The sequence below is a fragment of the Magnolia sinica genome, chromosome 15 (genome assembly GCF_029962835.1).
Source record: "Magnolia sinica isolate HGM2019 chromosome 15, MsV1, whole genome shotgun sequence".
NCBI classification, from domain to species: domain Eukaryota; kingdom Viridiplantae; phylum Streptophyta; class Magnoliopsida; order Magnoliales; family Magnoliaceae; genus Magnolia; species Magnolia sinica.
Genome location: NC_080587.1, coordinates 24,437,482 through 24,457,120, shown reverse-complemented (window position 1 = coordinate 24,457,120; position 19,639 = coordinate 24,437,482). Strand labels below are relative to the sequence as shown.

Below are 19,639 nucleotides of genomic sequence, written 5' to 3'. Positions count from 1 at the left end.
CAGATTTGGGACTCACATCATGTATGATGAGTTCTCAAAAAATTCGCATGAGTTCCGTGCGAACTAGTGCGCAGCTGAGCATTTGTCTATATATATATATATATATATATATATATATATATATATATATATATATATATATATATATATATATATATATATATATAATGATGAAGCGCAAATGTTTTCATCACAATTGTGGTGAAAACCTCTATGGGCCCCGCTGTGATGTGTTAGTGATATCCCCACTGACCATCATGCATGCAGTTCCATTTTTAACCATGGGCCCAAAAATCATGCCAATCCATGAGCCAAGTAGGCACGCCTTCTCCTTCTCAATTGTTCCTACTTGTGTAGCTCACCTAAGTCATGGATTGGCCGGATTTTTGGGCCCATGGTCGAATGAGTGACGACGTGCATGATGGTCGAAGTGGATGGGGCCCATATAGCTCGTTTTCACTATAATTATAGTGAACAAGTTTGCATTAGATCATGACCCACAGAGAGAGAGAGAGGGAGAGAGATGCTCCTAGTTGCATTGGGACACTAGGAGCAAGTTTCAGGACATAAGTATGTACATTGGGACACTATCATCCAACTAGTTGTGCTCCTAGTTGCATTGGGATGCTATAGTCCAACTAGATGTGTGAGCCTCCTCATATATGTACATAGGTATGTAAAAACGTACGTATAGAGTATTATGCCTAAGAGAGAATACCGTGGAGTTGACAACACCGATTTCATCAAAGATATCCTTCTCAAGGTCCACAATATTTGTCATCAGCAGAGAGACCGGCTTTTGCAGCTTAAAACTTGCTACTATATGAGCTGAAGAGGAAAAATTTTGTCAGTCATTAAAAGTTCAGATGAATAACAAAAAATGATGAGTGGACTCAAGCAATTGAACTTTTTCACACTCACCTCTAACAAGTGGCACAAATGTAGAGATCCAAACCACTCATTAGATGGGCCCCACAGTATTGAGTGTAGATGCCTTGTCAGGAAGATCAAGTCAGCTGTGATCATCAGGTGGACTACACGTACAACATAAATGAACAGTTTAGAAAACCTAACCAATGGCCCAAGTTCAACTAACATATGTTCCCCTTCTGACCAACAGATCATTCTGATTTTTCAGACAAGGCATCCAGAGGAATCACGCGACCTGGATCCTCAACACAAGCAACACATTGCCACATGTGGAGGCAAGTGCAAGAAAGTCCACTCAATCAAGTTCACTGAGCATTCTTCATGAGTAACAGAAAACAAACTGACAAAGTCTGGTAATTTGAGACCAGTTACTTGAATGTCTAGAATAAGCACAATATTTGAATGTCTAGAATAAGCACAATATTTGAAGTTGTCATAATGTTGTGATTTAACTTTTATGAATAATTTAAGAAAATATATTAGTACATTGGAATTGTTGACCATAGACCGCTTGGGATATGGCAATGGTGAAGATTAGGGGGAAAGCCCCATTCAAATAAAGAAATTTTAAACAACATGGTCCTTCGACAGTGCTGATGACTGGCTGACGGTATTGTACCATGTTACTATCCATCATGTAATAACTCAAGGTTATAGTTCCATCACCTAGTTAGCTGTGTTCAAGCACAAAATTGTTCAGCCATCCACAGTTTTTGTTGCCATTCTACTTGGTTGCAACAAACACTGATACTCGGAACATTTCTGATTTTATTTCTCCTACAGCTGTGCATTGATGTCAAACCCAAAATGAAATTATGTGAAAAAGCTAACTATGCTATTAGAAGTAAGAAAATTGACATTTGGACGTTTCTCACCAACCAACACGTGGATTCCCTGCCATCAACAAATGGGTTGAAGCTAAATCTGGTGACATGAATCACATTATACATAAATTTCGAGCTCAGATTCCTAACACATTTTAAAGGTAGGTGCCCCGGGCTCGAGGCAAGGTGGATGGAAAGGGTATTGACGCTATTCAGATGCTATTCCTAATGTGTAATTTTAGTTTTTATTTTTTAAAAGATATTCCTAATGCTTAATTAAATGAGGTCCATGCATCATGTAGCCAAAGCCGTAAGCATAGCATATGCCTTCACATGAGGAATAACGCTCATTTATTTGCACCTAAGTGGCCTTTTACTTCTTTTTTTGGGGACACCTTTGACCTCATTTCCGTGTATGGGTGGCAACAGGTCACGCTGGCCATGGATCAGTTGTAAACCTCACTAGAACGAAGTGCGGATGTGTGATCGCGTGCTCAGTTTGGCTGCTCTATTTGTAAATTTGGCCACATGGATAACCCAATCAATCGATTTGGACCAAGCTTTGTATGCCATGAAACAATATACATTGGCCGGATTATTCTAACCATCCAATCAAGGATCTATAAAATGGTTGATCAAGGCCATTTATAATATAGGTTAAATCATCAATCTGAACCATCCATTTGGGACACCCCAGCTTGGTTTTTTTTTTTTTTTTTTTTGAAAATTGATGAAAATCTTGCTGAAAGCCGCTAAACACAGCAAAATAATACAAAAACGCCCAGCCGGGGCCCAAAAACCAGCTAGAAATGATTAAAATTTAGGACCTTCCAATTGAAAACCAACACCTTGACCACCTTCATAACTGCCTCAGCCACTCAAGAGGAATTCTGAAACCGGCCACAGTTCCTTCCACCCCGATATCACTCACCAAATGGTCAGCAGTGTCAACAGCCAGCTGTGACGAGATTTCCTCCTTCCCGTGCCTTCATGCCAAGCCCACAAAAGATCCCAGACTGAGCCTGGGATAACCCAAATCTCCCCAAAGTCTGCTATGAAATAATCCGAAATCTTGGACGTAAAAGGACAGAATATGAGCACGTGATCGATGGAATCGGCGTCCTGATGACACATGCAACACATGTTTGGGAAAATCAAGGATCTCTTCTAGAGGTTGTCAATCATCAAAACCCTCTTTCCGCCCACCAACCAAGTGAAGGCAGCTACTTTGGGCGGCACGCCATAGAATAAAAAATGGGATGCATGCTCCCCTTGGATCACAAAATCTTCCTGACTTATCAGCTTGTAGAAGACTTGACTAAAAATCGACCCAAGTTATGCGCTTGCCACACCATGGAGTTGGCCTCTCTGGATAGATGAACATGTTGCAAGCAGCCAAGAGAGAAACAAGCTCATCCACCTCTCTATCCACGAAATGGATGACTGCAAAAGGAATAACAATCCGCACTTTAAGGGTTTCAAAAGGAACTACACTAGCCAGAATCGAGAACTCGAGGTGCAACAAGGTGTCACCACACCAAGTATCTCTCCAATATCTAACTCTAGAACCATCCCCCATGCAATAGGAGATGCCTTGCCAAAAATCCACTCTAATTGCTTAAATAGATTTCCAAATACAAGAAGCTCTATATAAAGATGAGCTCCTTGTCTCCCACCCACCCTTCTCAAAATTGTACTTCCTAGCAACAACCTCTTGCCAAGGGCTCCCTTCTTCGGACCCGAACCGCCATACACATTTGCCAAGAAGGGCGATATTCATACCATTCAAATCCCACAAAACTCACCCCTCCTCGAGTCACAGATTTACAAACCTCCTCCCATTTCAACAAGTGGAATTTTTTGCCTTCCCTGGATCCTTTCCAAAGGAAAACCCTTCTCAACTTGTCCAACCTAACACAAACCGCTTGAGGGCACCTGAATACAGACATGAAGTAAAACAACATGCTGGAGAAAGCAGACTTGATGAGAGTGAAATGGCCACCTAGCGAGAGGTAGCAACTCTTCTACTTGAATAGCTTTCTTTTGATTCTCTCAACCACCTTGTCCCAAAGATGCTTGGGCATCTTACCTATACATAAAGGGAGCCCCAAGTAATAGGAGGGAAATGAGCCATCTTTGCACCCGAAGATAGAAGCTAAATATGAGACTCCTTTAAATAAGTGAATTCCCAACATTTCACTTTTCCCCACAGCAGGTCTTCAGCCTAGACACTGCCTCAAAGTATATTACCACTTTCAACACATCATCGACCAGACCAGGATTTGGTTCACAAAAGGTGATTGTGTCATCGGCAAGTTGAAGATAAGATATGTAGTCCCCCATTTCATCCACCCTAAAGCCTCTAAAAAGTCCTACTCTTGACTGTTGGCTAGCATGTGATTGAAAGCTTCCCCGATAACTAGAACAAGGATACTGAGAAAGTGGATCTCCTTGCCTTAGACCCTTAGACGGTTAAACCTTTTGGGAACTATTCACAAGCACCTAGAAAGAAGAGTATCTGAGAAAGTAAGTCTCCTTGCCTTAGACCCTTAGACAGTTAAACCTTTTGGAAACTATTCACAAGCACCCAGAAAGAAGATTATTTGACATAGCCGAATCCACTTCCTCCACTTGTCCTTACACCCTGGTGTTCCCAACATGTAGTCTAAAAATTCCCATTTGACATGATTGTAGGCCATCTAGGCATCCAACTTGCAAATAGTTCTCGATTTCTTATTGTTGTACCGAGAATCAATACATTCATGAGCTATGAGAGCAGTGTCTAAAATTTATCATCCATCTACAAAAGCCCTCTATAGTTGGGGGAAATAATACTCCTCAACATGGCTTTAAATCTTGTTGCCAGAATTTTAGCCAAAATTTTATATAGACCCCTATCAAGCTAATAGGTCTAAAATCCTTCAACCCCTTTGCTCATTCAATATTGGGGATTAAAAAGAAGCTCCCATCTCCAGAGATAAGCAACCATCCTCAAAGAACTCCTTAATAAAAGCCATCATGTCTCCCTCCTTAATAAAGCCACCACTTTGTCTCTTCCCAAACTATCCATTGCTTCTTTGATCTCGAATTCGGAGACAGATCTCTCTAACCATTTGGCTAGATATTTTAGAATGCTTTCGAAGTGGAGATAGTCTTATTTTGGTCGGTTGACTCAGTTCCAATGATCTTTGGATAATAGCTTCTTATAATAACACACTATGGCATATCACACCCGATCTTTCTTGTCAACTCCAATACCATACACCACAAGAGAGCAGATTCTATTACTGTGGGCCCTTGCCAAAGCTATTCCATGAAAGAACTTCGTGTTTTTGTCTCCCGTTAACCACAACACTCTTGACATTTGTCTCCACTTGATTTCCTCCTCCTTAAGATGCTTGGCATATTCCATTGATAGAATGGATCGTCTCTCTAGTTCCTCAAGAATTAGATCACCCCCTTCCTTTAAATCAATGTCGTGAATCTCTTCGAGCAAACCAGCTAGTTCAATCTTCTTTGCCCCAAAATTTGCTTTATTCCAGGTCTTCAAATTCCCTTTAAGGAGTTTCAATTTCTTGTGCAGCTTGAAATTAGTTGTCGCTGCTACTTGAAAAGAACGCCACCATGTAGCCACAATAACTCAAACCTGAATGGTTTGGGACCCCAATTGTCAGTTTGTACCTTAAGGAAAATACCATGTGGTCTGATGTAGGTCTCGTGAGACCTCTCACTTGCACCAACAAGAAATGGTCCATCCATCCCGAACTAATAAGAAATTTGTCCAAATGCAACATGATAGGACAAATTTGTCCATTTGTCCAAGTGTACTTTGCCTTGACATAGGAAGATCAACTAGATCAAAACTCTAGATCCAACTAGAAAAGTCTTTCATGCTTCTTGAACTAATAAAAAATTTGTCCAGACGCAACATGATGGGACAAATTTGTCCGTTTGTCCAAGTGTACTTTGCCCTAACATAGGAAGATCAACTAGATTAAAACTCCAGATCCAGCTAGAGAAGTCCTTCATGCTTCTAGAAATATGTCCCCCGAGATAGAAAACTCAACACACCAATTGTCTTCCTTGCGTCAAATATTGGAATTCCAAGACACCAGAATGCTTCCCAATGACCCAACTCCATCTAAGCAAATGAAATCCTTCATCTTCAGACACCAAATTGATTCCAAAGTCACTCTATCAAAAGAAGTTAGTTTGGTTTCTTAGAAAGCTATAATCTATGCTTTCGTCTTCTAGCACATTGCTTTGATATGGGCCCGCCTGTCATTGCACCCCAGCTCCCTAAAATCCCAACTTAAGATATTCATTTTGACACCAATCTTGCCCTTCTGCCCTTGACTATCGCATTGGATCTTCTCCCCATCTCATAACTGATTGAGCTTTCGAATCTCATCAATTCTCTCTACTTCAATAAAGATCACCTCAAAGATTGATTGGTACCCATGGAACCTCTCTACTCGATGAACTAGTATAGAGCCATAGCGTCATCGTCATAGGCTTGAAACGACATACCAAGCTTCCTCCCTACCCTATCAATGACATATTTCGTACAGTCAAGTTCCTCTTCTAACAAAACATTAGCAATACACCCCTTTTTGTCTGCATCAACCACCTTGAGAAGATTGTTCGATTCGATGGTTTGGGCCTCCCCCTTGGTCAATAGCAGCTTGAAGCGAAGTAATGTCCAATGTCCTCCATGTCATCGACCCCCATTATAGCCCCTTCTCCTAATATAGCTTCACCAACAATTGTTAAAGACTTAGTGATGAGGACATCACTTCACGTATACCTTTGCGTACGTATCAGAGAAGGTGGCAGGCCGCATCGATTTCCCTGTGGCTAGGTGAGTATCATTGATATGTGAACACCCCATGTGCATGTGCGAGCATCTGGAAGACCCCACACTAGAAAGATGCACATGGGTAGTTTTAGGGAGTGGTTTGGACCGTCGGATTCAAGGGACATGACGATCAGGCCGTTGGATCGCATGGATCACATGATCGGCCATTGATCGTGTATCGTCTTCATCAGTTTAGACTTTATTATCTTTAAGGATTTACTTTGCGATTACTTTATGTTTGGACACCTTTGAGTGATTTTAGTTGATTTTTCTTTAGACTAGGGTCATTTTCATCAAATTTCATAAGACGGTTCAATTTGTAATTTTTGAAAGTTATTGAAGCTATAAAAGAGGGGGTGGGCGTGTGACCTCTCTTCATTAGGTTTTTTTAGAGAAAAAAAAAAGCTCATTGCTTCTTCCATCTCCAAGTGATTTGAAGGTGTGTCTTCCATGTGAATTGGAAGGCAGATTGGTGCGAAGCTAATCTTCATCAACGGAGGTGCGAGGTCTCCATTTATCCCCACAGTCTCATCCCTTCATCAACAATCGAGGTATTCTTCAAGTTCTTCGATTTTATCCATCACAAACATTCACCATTCTTCAAATACTTATCCCTTCTACACCTATCGACGAACCAAACCCTAAAGACCCAAACCCTTACAACCTAGCCCACACGTGTGACCATACAGCCACACATGTGAACCCATCGGGTTGGCCGCACAGCCATACTCTTGTCCCATTGGCTTTCCATTACCCTTGCATCAAAACCCTACTCTCGATTTTCCAAACCCTAACCCTAAACCTATAAATGCCCAATTTTCCTATTTCCCCAAATTACCAAACCCTAATTCTACACATCCTTTAATTAAGCCCAAATCCTTACAATCCTTCCATCCAAAACGTTAATTCCCTTATCCTAATACCTAAATCCTTTAACATTTCTACCCAATTTACCCCATTAACCCTAATTCCAAGTTTTTCCTAATTTTCCTAAACCTTAATTTCACCCTAAGCATTATTAGATCTTCTCCTTTGAAATAGGCTTTACCCTATGCTATTTGGATATCCCTACATTTATTAGATCCTAGTTTCTATAATTTAATGGTCTTGTAGGATGATGTTTGATAACCTAGGCTAAAATTATGCATGATCTTCTCTTGGGATTTTGGTATTTGTGATGATGATAGCAAGTTTTAATTTTTAATTAAGTTAATTTTGCTAATTGATCTTACACAATATTTGAGTTCATGCATCAGTCCTACATCACTTAGATTCCCCATCGAACTTGCATTTGACATCCCCAGCTATTATTTCTCAATCAGTACTTAAAGACTAATCTGGAGATGCATCGTACTGAGAATGGGATCTCTTTTTTGTCAGTGTGATGAGTGGACGATCACCCTGGTTGCATCTTTCCTCAATTGCCTTTTGCAGAGGGAAAACATTATCCTTTTTATAAGAATAGCTCAAGGCCCCCCTCTATTGTATGGGAGAAGCAATCTCCTCTCTGGAGGAGAATAAATAGCTTTAGGTTTCTCGACAAATACCAACATCAAATCAGTATTGGCAAGTTTGATTGCGGAAATGGCAAACGCGAAAAGCCTGTTATCTACTCTAGGGTGAATAGGATAATGCAACAGATGTATTGGCAAAAGTTGAGGCTAGCATTGTGCCGTTATCTCACTTTCTATCGTAGATGGGAGACAATGTGTATAGTTTTGTTTTGATTTGTTTCTTCTTTGTAGATTCTCTCTCCTCTTCTGAATAAAGTTTTATTTTATTCCTTTAAAAACTAATGATTCAACAAACTAAGAAGTGTGTGTATGAACCACCTACCCAACCAGAAGCAAATACAGGAACCATCCCTCGAACAAAAAAAATTCTCTCTCCGAACAATTTTCCACTTTGAAGATTGCTTTCAAGAAGCCCAATGCCCTATATTGAGATGACTAAAGCATAAATCAACCCCCTCCATCCAACCCATAGTTTTGTGTAATCACAATTGTCCAAGGCCTATCCTCTTCCTCCCTAGATTTCCAACCATAATCACAGGAAAGCTAGGTTCATAGGTATGAGAACCCTAATCCCAAGTCCCCCAAACTTCGTTGGCTTGCAAGCCTCTTTCCATTTGATAAGATGAAACTACTTTATTTTCCCCACCTCGCCAAAGAAAGTCCCTCCTCATTCTTTTCAACCTTTTAGTGACATTATCCGAGCAATAGAAGATACATATGAAATAAATCAATATATTAGGTAATGTCACCTTGATTAAAGTGATACGACCCCCAATGACAAAAGCTACACCACTACATCCAAACATGTTAAACTAGTTTTCCAATACAGAGAAAACAACCCAAGTATGTAGAAGGAAGCTAGCGCAATTTATACCCATAAACTAACATATATATCAATTTCATTATCACTCAACTTAACATCTGACAATTTGCTCATTTAAATATTAATCTTTTGCATAGACACCGCCTTGAAACACTGGATGACATTGCACATGTTGTCAACTTGAGAATGATCGGCCTCACAAAATAATAAGATAATATAGTCGACAAACTAAAGATAAGTCATAGAGAAGTTAGCATTTTTCAACGAGAATCCATTAACCACTTCTTCCCATAACCATCTCCAACATTCTACTAAGAGCCTTAGTGATGAGGACATAACATCACACACGCCTTTGCGCACGTATCAAAGTAGGAGGCAGGCCCTAGTCTCTCTGTGGCTAGGCGCATATCCGTGTTGAAGACCCCATAGTGCATGTATGAGCATCTGGAAGACCCTACACTGGGAAGATGCACATGGGTTGCTTTAGGGAGTAAATTGGACTGTTGGATTTGAGAGACGCGATGATCGGACCATTGGATTACATGGAGTACATGATCGGGCCATTGATCGTGGACCCTTTTTCATCATAGGACATATATGTTTTAGGATCTGGTTTTATATTTGATTTATGCTTTTGGTCACTTTATGAGGGGTTTTATATATTTTTCTTAGACTAGGGTTATTTGGTTAAAAGCTATAAAGCAGAGACTATTTTGTAATTTTCTTAAAGCTCTTGAGACTATATACGGGGGGTGGGGTGAAGCTCTCACTAATAGTGATTTTCTCACCCAAAAAAAACAAAAAAACAAAAACAAGTCTTTTTGTTTTCTCTTCTTCATGAGATGTGAAGACTAGTTCCATGCTATTTGGAATGAAGATGATGAGATGCCTATCTTCAATCAGGGGAGTGTAAGGCTTTCAGTTATCCACCTTTGAATCTTCCTTCTTTGTTAGAGGTATTTTGTTGAAATCTCTTCTTTTATTCACCACAAGTCATTCGGAACTCTTCCAAACATCTTCCATTCTTCCCCATTACCCTTTCCCATCAAACCTTTTTACCACGGGCCAACCCTACCCGTTCGGGCCAACCGTGCAAACCCCACAGTCCATACAACCCACCTTTTCTTCCCCCTTGCATCTTTTGATCCTTCCCTCAAAACCCCATCATCCCTCGTCCAAAACCCTAACCCTACCCACCCTAAAACCCCAAATTCCTAAACCCTAGATGTCCAAATCCTTCAATTAACCTAAAATCCATAATGTTCCTATATCTAAAACCCTAATTCCCATCTCATAATACCTAAATCATTTAATCGATTCATCCAATTCCCCAACTTAGCCCTAATTCACCATTTTTTTTCCAAACTTCCCTAACCCTAGCTTCACCCACACCTAAATCTAGTAAACCCTACATAGTATTAGACCTTCCCTTTTACAATTGACCTAACCCTATACTATTTGGATGTCTCTACATCCATTAGATCCTAGTTTTTCATGTCTAATGATCATGTAGAACGATGCTTGACAACTTAGGCTTAAACTATGCATGCTTTCCTCTTAGAATCTTGATATTTGCAATGATGTTAGCAGGATTTGTGATTTTTACTAATTAATTTAATTTTGTTGATTGATCACACATTATTTGATTTCATGCATTGGTCCTGCATCACTTTAGCCACAACCACAAATAAGAATAAAGAAAAAAGATCCAACTGACAAAAAAGCATGTTTGCACCCAGAAAAACCTTTTTGGGAAGCCATTTACTAACACCAAGAACAAAACAAAACTTATGCACTCCATCCAACTTCTCCAACATGGCATGGGCTTTATCTCCACCCAAACTTTTTGAATGCTTGCCAGACTCCTTCCTCCTCATTAGCCTTTCAACCCACCTCCTATCATCTCATTAGCATTGACTAGACCGAAATTTGTTCCTTCGTAGAGGATCTATCACCTACTACAATTATGCTTCACCTCTTCTATACTCCTAAAGGCTCATTTTCTACTTTCCTCCAATAACACCAGCCCTACTAAGGGCCAACTATCCCTCCAAAAATAGCAACCCTTTTCCTGGCTTGCTGCCCCATACCTTCTTTGGAGCACCACTAACTCATATTTCTCAAAACCAACCTAATATTTGTTTTTTAGAAATGATTAATCCATTAAGCTGTCAATGGCCGCCTTAGCTTCAGATTTATCTAAAACTCTAACAAACGCAAACCCATGGCTGAATCTAGATTGACAACTGACAAGAATTACCACTTCAATCACCTTCCCAAACTTAGGAAAATGCCAAAAGAACTCATTTTTGTTTCATTCACCTGATGTTATCAATGAAAATTGTGAAATATTTTGAGACCTCTATTTATAGATTTGCTTTTCAACAGTATCCAAACGCCACCAAAGTCTATCTATATCAACTTCTAGATCATCCATGTACAATAAAAAAAATACGTTCACAATTCAATTCACTTGGGCATTCCACAGAGTAGCAGATTTTAACTAAAAATTAACTAACCATCAGAAAAGAATGAGACATTTGAAAGCTACTACCACATTTCACTATTTAAAATGCAATTGTTAATTAATTTCCAATTCATTACAAATATTTCTATTTTTTACCATTTTTCCTTTTTTTAAACTTTCTGCTAATTTACTCACTAAGGATTACGCCTTCTGTTATAAAGCTCAACTGCCACAACTACCCCACATGCATTTAAAAGCCTTGGCTCCTAATGGATGCACGTATCCTTAAGATGTTAGCAAATCTGTTTTACAGAATATCACTAACTGAGATTTCAAACAAAGACTAGAAACAATATAATGGATGTACGAAACATAAATGCAGATTTTTTGAACAGGAAAAGAAAGAAAGCAACTAATTATACTGATGCAACTCTCTCTCTCTCTCTCTCTCTCTCTCTCTCTCTCTCTCTCTCTCCAATCATTGCTACAAGTTGAACCAAATAGCCATATCGTATGCATACAATTCATTGTAGTGGCATGATGCTTTTAGAATACCACACATGCATATTCTCCTATACTGCACCAAAGCATGAAGGGAAGCTACAATGCACTTGGCTGAAAGAGCAAGAAGGCATCTGTTTCAAAATGTTAGCAAGTATAGACACGAAGCATGAGCAGGAGAGTGAATCCGGTGCATTATCCAAAGGGATAGAGGCACACAGGTAAAAGGTTCATGAAACTAAGTATGCTCTTCCAATTTTCCAACAACATGCATATATGATGTTTTAGCCAAGGAGCTCCCATATTTGGAGGTTAATTATGGAAGAAGTTTTATTAGCATTTAGCAAGCAATATATCTGCAATGCTTTTAACCCCACTTGAAAAGGGAAAAATGCATAAACATGCCTATGGCAACTCATTCAGAAATCAGAACCAAGAGCAGGCAGAGAACAAGGATTTTCCAAAACACTTAAAATGTAACAATACATAGCAAAATCCTATCATTCTCTACCTTAAAAATACACCCAAATTGTTGACCAGACAGAGGCTTTCTTTCATTATGAGGGAATCTATTGAGCAAGTAGATAGGCTAAACAGGTCACTTGCTTATATTGGTAGAGTGGCCAATGAAATCGGCAATTGCGTAGCTGGGACTGAGTGGGCAGCCCATGGCCTTTTGAATTGGAAAAGCATCCCCTCTCACATGATGTAGCTCTTTATCTTTTATGCAAGTGTTGTGAAAGAAAAGAAGAGGAGGACGACAACAGCAACGACGACGACGAAGAAGAAGAAGAAGAAGAATTGAATACTAGCAATGTCATTCTCCACCCGCAGTCAAGCCTTATGCACTCAAATGCAAAATGTCACTCCCTGAAAGCTGAATAGCACAAGCAATCGATTTCCTTCAAATGGAGCTAATGGGAAGGCAAGGTGCTGCATAGCATAAATTAATAGTGGAATACCACATTCACCACATATTCCATATGCAACAAGGAATTGGCTGAGAAGAAGAATTCAGCTATGCTCCCCAAAAGGCACACTGACCCATTTCCCTTAAAATTCCATTTCAAGTAATCAAGCTAAATCACAAATAAGCCATCTCTATACAAACTAGCATGGAACTAAAGCAGTCCATCAAACAAGTTCAATTCAAACACTCCTTAGGCAACCAAGTCAGGATTTAATGCAGGCATTCAACCAAGTCCTCGGGCAAGTCACACTTTGAAACAGCTAGTTAATTCAGACCATTGGTTTTTCACACCGCATGGTGTATGGACTATGCCCGAAAACCAAAGTTCAATTTGTTCTAGGATAGCATATTGTGTTAAGCAAACAACAGGCAGACTATTCCCATGAATCTTTTAGTTGGCTTTCTATTTCTGCAGTTCCAACCCTATTCCGGTTTCCAATCAGCCACTAAGGGCCTTTTTGGATCACTAATTTATACAGGAACAATATGGTAAATAAGCAATTATAACAACATGCTTTACTGCAACCCTGATGTCAGCAGAATTTGACCATGGAGTTACATAGAATTATGCTGTTTGCATACAGATTATAGAAGAGGGAATTGCAACCTTTTTTATCCTTCACACATTTGGTCAAATGGTCTCTGAGTGATATTACGCCACCTGCATTTACCTCAAACAGAACGACTGGCGTTTGACTAATTCAAAGGAATTTTGACTGATAGAAAATGGAATGTATATGACGGCTTGGAAAACACCTATTTTAAGTAATCATTGCGTATTTCATGGTAAACACGCCCCAATTTACTATTCTAAACAGGCCCTAAAAGCATTGAGAATCCATCAAAAACCTGTAATTCACCAAAATCAAGCCAATACTCTTCGATTCGAAGCAATGCCTCTACAGCAAGCCCCAAATTGTCCTCAAACCCCTAAGAGAAAATCCAGGATCCACCAACTCCATACACTTAACCAAAAACAACCCAACCAAGATCCAACAATTCAAAGAAATGGCACTAGCTACAAATCCTAAAATCATGAGAAACACGAAAACCATCCCGATAACTCAATTTCCATCAGATGGAAACAACAGAGCCACCTAAAAACACTAACACCATCCCAGGAATCCGAAAAGCACTCATAATAAACCAAAACCCATAATTCACATCAAGCCAAGATCCGTCAATTCTAAGCGATGATACTACATTCCGACCGTGAAATCATCCCAAAACCATAAAACGAACTCAATATCCCACAAATTATCTACAACCCTAAAAACCCTACTGGTACTAACCCAAATTGCAAGCCGAATGGATGTTTTTGCTGAAACAGACAGTCAATCATTCTGCTGTGATTAGTGCAGATTCTGAGAACCACAACAGTTTTAGGTAATTGATATGGCCAGAGAAAAGTCGGCAAAATGAACAGCATCCGGCCGTAGCACCATCACATACACTGTGCTGCTTCGAGACGCAGTCTACTACAATTCAAATTCCCATCAATTCAAAGCAATGCCACCGTTTACAGACCCTAAAGAAAACCCCAGAACCATCAAAACCCAGAAACTAACTAAAACCAGCACAAGATCCAGCAATTCAAAGCAATGCCGTGTCATGCAAGGCTCGAATTATCGATACTCACCTTCGTCCAGGCTCAGACGCCCCCGATCGGCTCTCAAGAACGGCGGCAGCCAGAAGATCGCCGACAGCAAGACGGCGACACCGAGGATGAGCGCGGCCACACACCGGAACCCGACGAATCTCCCGATCCGGCACCGTGGCGGCCCAGCATTTCCGTCGGAGACTTCGGCGACTGCAGGAGTAGAAAGGGACTGCTCTTCTTCGATCTTCCCCATTGAGAGCGATGGGATTGCTCTCAATCGCCATTTGCATAAAAAGGTTCCATTTCAAGAGAGGAAAATGAAAGAAAGAAAGAGAAGGATTTCTAGCCTTTTATATCTGAGGGTACGAGAAGAGAGGAGAAATGTAAGTGAGAAATGAGAATGCGAATTCAGTCCGTACACTTCCTGAGTTTTTCTTCTTTTTTTCTTCTTTTTTCTTTTTATTTCCTTCTTTTTTCTACTTTTTCAGATCTCAGTAACTGGCATTTGTTTTATTTGAATCCTGTTTAAGTCCTAGTACCTTTTATAAAATGGTGGTGACTGTTCGAAAATCCAGACCGTCCACATTTCTAACCCGATTGTGGATGGAGCATAATATTTTAAGAAAAAAAAGAAAGAAAGAAAAAAGTACGCTGATAAGATGAAAGCGACCATCTGATTTTGGCACTGGGATTTGGACCGTTCATTTGTTTAGTTCTTATCATCTATCAGATGACAATCAATTGGGTGGTTAGGATTTATTGATCAGAGTAGTTTTAGACATATGATTTTTCTACAATGTGGCCGGATTTTTGGATGGTTTGGATTTAGCTACATGAGTGCCACGTGTGAGGAGGATGAGTCACCACCATTTTAGAAGTGGTGGTTAACTGTCACAGATGTCTATTACTGTGTTTAAATTTTTTAAAAAGAGATCGTTTTGCCTCCGCCGCGAGTCGTATTCCAGCGTGTGTGGCCACCCACTTGGGTCCACTTTCTGAGATGGCTTGATGATTTGAACCGTCTGTATTCTCTGCACTACGAAAAATAAGTTATTATTCAATATACAGAATTGAATGATGATCCTGACCTTTGATTTTTAGAGTTGAATGATAATCATTGAAAATTTTCTTTTCATGGTTCTAAATTCAACCCAATCATCTGTTCTTTAAAAATCCCCGTGTATAATAAATTATACAATATGGACCGTTATGATGATTGTAGATCTCATCATGTGGGGCCCAGATGGTGGCGACACACTTTAGGATCTTAGTCGCAGCAGAGGCAAAACGAACTTTTTTACAAAGGAGAGCTATTTGATATTCTGACTCCCTATCACGCTTGATACACAGGCACTCAGAAATCGTTCGCGAGACACATTTTAACACAAATTAAACCGAATAAAATTTTGAAAATGCCATTTCGTACTAAAATCCCAAAATCAGATTAGTCTAATATTCGTAACCTCTGATTCGTGGACAATTGTACCTTAAAATAGGACCTTTGGATATTTTCATTTCCAACCGTCCAATAAATGTCCACCAATCCGAAAGTCAGTTAATTAAATAAGTGTAATTTCTGCTTCATAATACATCTAAGATGAACTTATAAGTTGGATAGTTTAATTTGAATTACTTGCATTCCGAGCATAAAATTCTTAATTTATAAGTGCATGTGCATCATCCATCAACTCCGCCAGAGTATAAAAGCTTTTCTCTTTAAAAACCAGGAGATCTAAAGGTGAGCGCCGCGCACCAGATTTCCTTATCCGGTGCTTAGCAGGCATTCGAGTAAACACGCGGCACCGACGGTCGGGACCGGCGCTGTAGACTGTACTGTATATACTGTCTGAGCATGTAAGAGGGCCATTTTTCGGAAGTGGACTGTCTGATGACCCTCCCACCATGGATATTTCTGGTGGCAGGTTCTGTGGGGCCCACCGTCATGTATGTGTTTTATCCATGCCATTCATTCGTTTTGGCAGCTCATTTTAAGGCCCATGACTTAAAATGTAGTAGATCAAGAGCTCAGGTCGACCACATTAAAAGAAACTAATTCTTGCGGTTAAAAACTTCCTAAGAGCTGCACAAGTTTTCGATTAAGCTGGTATTTGTATTTTTCGGTCATTCAAATTTGTGAGAATTTATTAGTTGGTTACATGGCAAATAAATTTCTCTGACTTAGAAGGTTTCAATGGTAAATGTTATTATCCATATTTTTCCTGTGTTGTGGTCTACTTGGGCGTTAGAATGAACTTATTTATTTATTTTAATGTTAAATGAGCTTGGAAAAGAATTAAATGTAAAGATGCCTCCCGTGGGTGCGAGTTAACTGTTACCCAGTTACCATAACCGCTTGGAGCTCATGTTGATATATATGTTGTACATCAAAGTTTTGAATCTAAGCTAATCTTTGTTTTTTTAGAAAAAAAATAATAATAAATTTCCTTCTTCCATGTCTCTTGGCATTATCAAGAAGATAAATGAGATATAAACATTACAAAAACCTTAATAAGCCTTTGGAAATTACAAAAACCTTTTTATAAGCCCTTAGGATTTTTTAATGGTGATGCACCCAATCACCAATATTGTACAGTCCACTTGAGATTTGGATCTACATAATTTTTAAAATAAGCTAGAGAAATAGATGGATAATATAGATATACAAAGCATCATCAAGGTGGGCCCAGGGTAAGGGCAGCACCCACTAAGGTGTTAACCTATGTAATACCTAATCTGCTCTCCTCTCTTTGAGAGGGTCACAAAGGATTCCACATGGACATGGATTTCTCAAGAAAGCCTTTTGCATGAAGTTTATGTGTTGGAAACCTATGTGGGGCCACTGTGATGTTTGTGAGAAATCCACCTTGTCCACCAATTTTTTGGGATCATTTTCGGACATGGGAACAAAATTGAGCTGGATTAAGTACTCAAGTGGGCCAAAAATGTAGTCGAAATATTCGTGGGGCCACATAAGCTTTCAATCAAACTAATATTTGTATTTTCAATTCTTCTCAGCAGAAATAACATTACAAACGGTATTGATGGCATTTAAACATCATTGTCGACCCTAGGAAGGTTTTAACGACCCTACCCACCTTTTCCTTAGTGTGGTACACTTAGTCTTGGATCCTTCTCATTTTTAGTGTCAAGTAGTAAAATGATCTCACAAAACGGATGGATGGTAAATATAGGGGTGTACATCGAGTCGAACCAAGTCGAGCTGGCCTTAGCTCGACTCAGCTCGACCACTAGTTGACCTTAGCTCGAACTTGACTCGGCTCGGTCCTCGAGCCTGACTGGCTAGCTTGGCTCAGCTCGGTTAGCAGCTTGGGCCAGTTAAAGCCAAGATCGATCTAAGTTTGTCTGTGCAGCATTTTCACAAACACCTAGACTGCACCTTCAAAATCTCACTGTATGTAAAACAACAACAATGGTTTTAAAAGTATTTTATCAAACACCTTAATGTAGAACAATTAACCACTTGCTTTAAAAACTCGAACTATTAGAGTATGGCGAATTAATCCTTTTATCTCATAGCCCAGGCCCCATATCTCATGAGTTTAGGACCTTTGTCGAACCCCCTTCGTGGGCCCCAAATCACATAGGCCACCCATCCCGAGTATGTCCCCGCATCCCACGGGCTACCCCACTCGAGCCCGGTGTGAAATGAGCATTAATTACCTCTGGTAAGGAGTCTCGAACATGAGACCTCCCCCATGAGCCCTAAATCGCATGGGTCACCCACCCTGAGTATGCCCTTGCATCCCACAGGCAACCCCACTTGAACTCAGTATGAAAATGCCCCTGCATTACACCTTCTAAGTAACATAAAAATCAAGAAAAAAAGAAAAGAAAAGGGTATTTGTTTTATATACATGCCTTCCTTGCCACCAACTACACTTCGTTGAGTCATTTCATCAAACACTTGGTGAGCAACATCAATATCAAAGTAACCGAGTTACCGAACTGGTTTGATCTGAGTTCAATTCGAGCTAGGGCCGGCTCGAACTCATTTTCGAGCTAAAAAAATCAGCTTGACTCAGCTCGAACTTAGCTTCAATCTGAGTCAAATTGAGCTTTTTCGACTTGAGTCGAGCAAGCTAACAGAGCTAACTCGGTTCATGTGCACCTCTAACGGTATTTCTCACAAACATCATCGTGGACCCCACCTAAGTTTCCCAGGAACTTCTCACAAAAGGCTTTCGTAGGAAATCCACGTCCATTCCACTTGGGACATGCTTTGGGATGCAGGTTAGGTAATCATATGGCAGCACCACCATTGATGGTGTGGTGACATGGCGAGATGTGATTAGTGGGGCATGTGCCATCTAAGGTAGCTGAGTACATGATGGGCCAAAAACCTATTTGGCGCAGAGTCTTAGAAGGGATTAGGTGGGATAGAATTGCATTTGGTCCCGTGCAATTCCATCCAGCATATGGGGAGGATGGGAAACGTGGGGATTAGGTGGGATGGAATTGCATTTAGTCCCACGAAATTACATTTGGTCTCAGGATTTCCTTGGATTTTGAAATCTATTACACGTGGGCCTTACATTGATGCATGTGTTTATCCATGCCGCCCATCCATATACACTATTTACAAGTGACATTTTGGTTATATATGTGTACAAGTGAATGACATCTGTTGTAAATTTGGTACGTATATTACAATTCCATGGTCCACCAAACATGATTTTGCCTAATTCGGTGTCTTCTGGTAGCAAAATTTTATCCCAAACATGGGATTGGATGGCTAGGATACCAAGGTATTTCCGGACATGCAATCACTATGCAATAATGATATTAATCTTATCTAATACCATTCAATTCCACGGACCAAACACGCACTGAAAAAAAGCCATGCTCATCTCTGGTGGTGCATGGCCCCCACCAATCACATCTCACTGCATCCCTACGGTACCGCAACTGGGAGGTGTTGCGGGCCTGATTACCTAATCATCCTCCATCCGCTTCCCATCTTTTGAGGTAGAGATGATACCGTGGAGACGAGAACCGGAATATCGTAGTGCCATATTTCGGAAAGGTTGATGTGTCAATCAAGACCATCCATCTGGTGGGACCTACTATGGATTAGATAATACGGGATTACCGTAGGCATCTTAATTTCAGCCATCAATGCAGCAGTAGTAAT

General features: G+C 40.1%; 1 protein-coding gene across 2 annotated transcripts in view; it reads right to left on the bottom strand.

Annotated features, from left to right (window-relative positions):
• The window catches only part of LOC131226750 (SH3 domain-containing protein C23A1.17-like), a 47,320-nt gene extending 32,349 nt beyond the window's left edge, over window positions 1–14,971 (bottom strand). The window contains exons 1-2 of one of the 2 annotated variants that reach the window (XM_058222446.1): window positions 14,527–14,971; window positions 719–828 (exon numbers count right to left, since the gene is read on the bottom strand). In XM_058222446.1, coding sequence (XP_058078429.1) covers window positions 719–828; window positions 14,527–14,740 — 324 coding nt within the window. In that variant the 5' untranslated portion in view covers window positions 14,741–14,971. Of the gene's footprint in view, window positions 1–718; window positions 829–921; window positions 962–14,526 lie in introns of those variants that run through there. The other variant, XM_058222449.1, reaches the window with a different exon arrangement.
• Window positions 14,972–19,639: the final 4,668 nt, after the last annotated feature.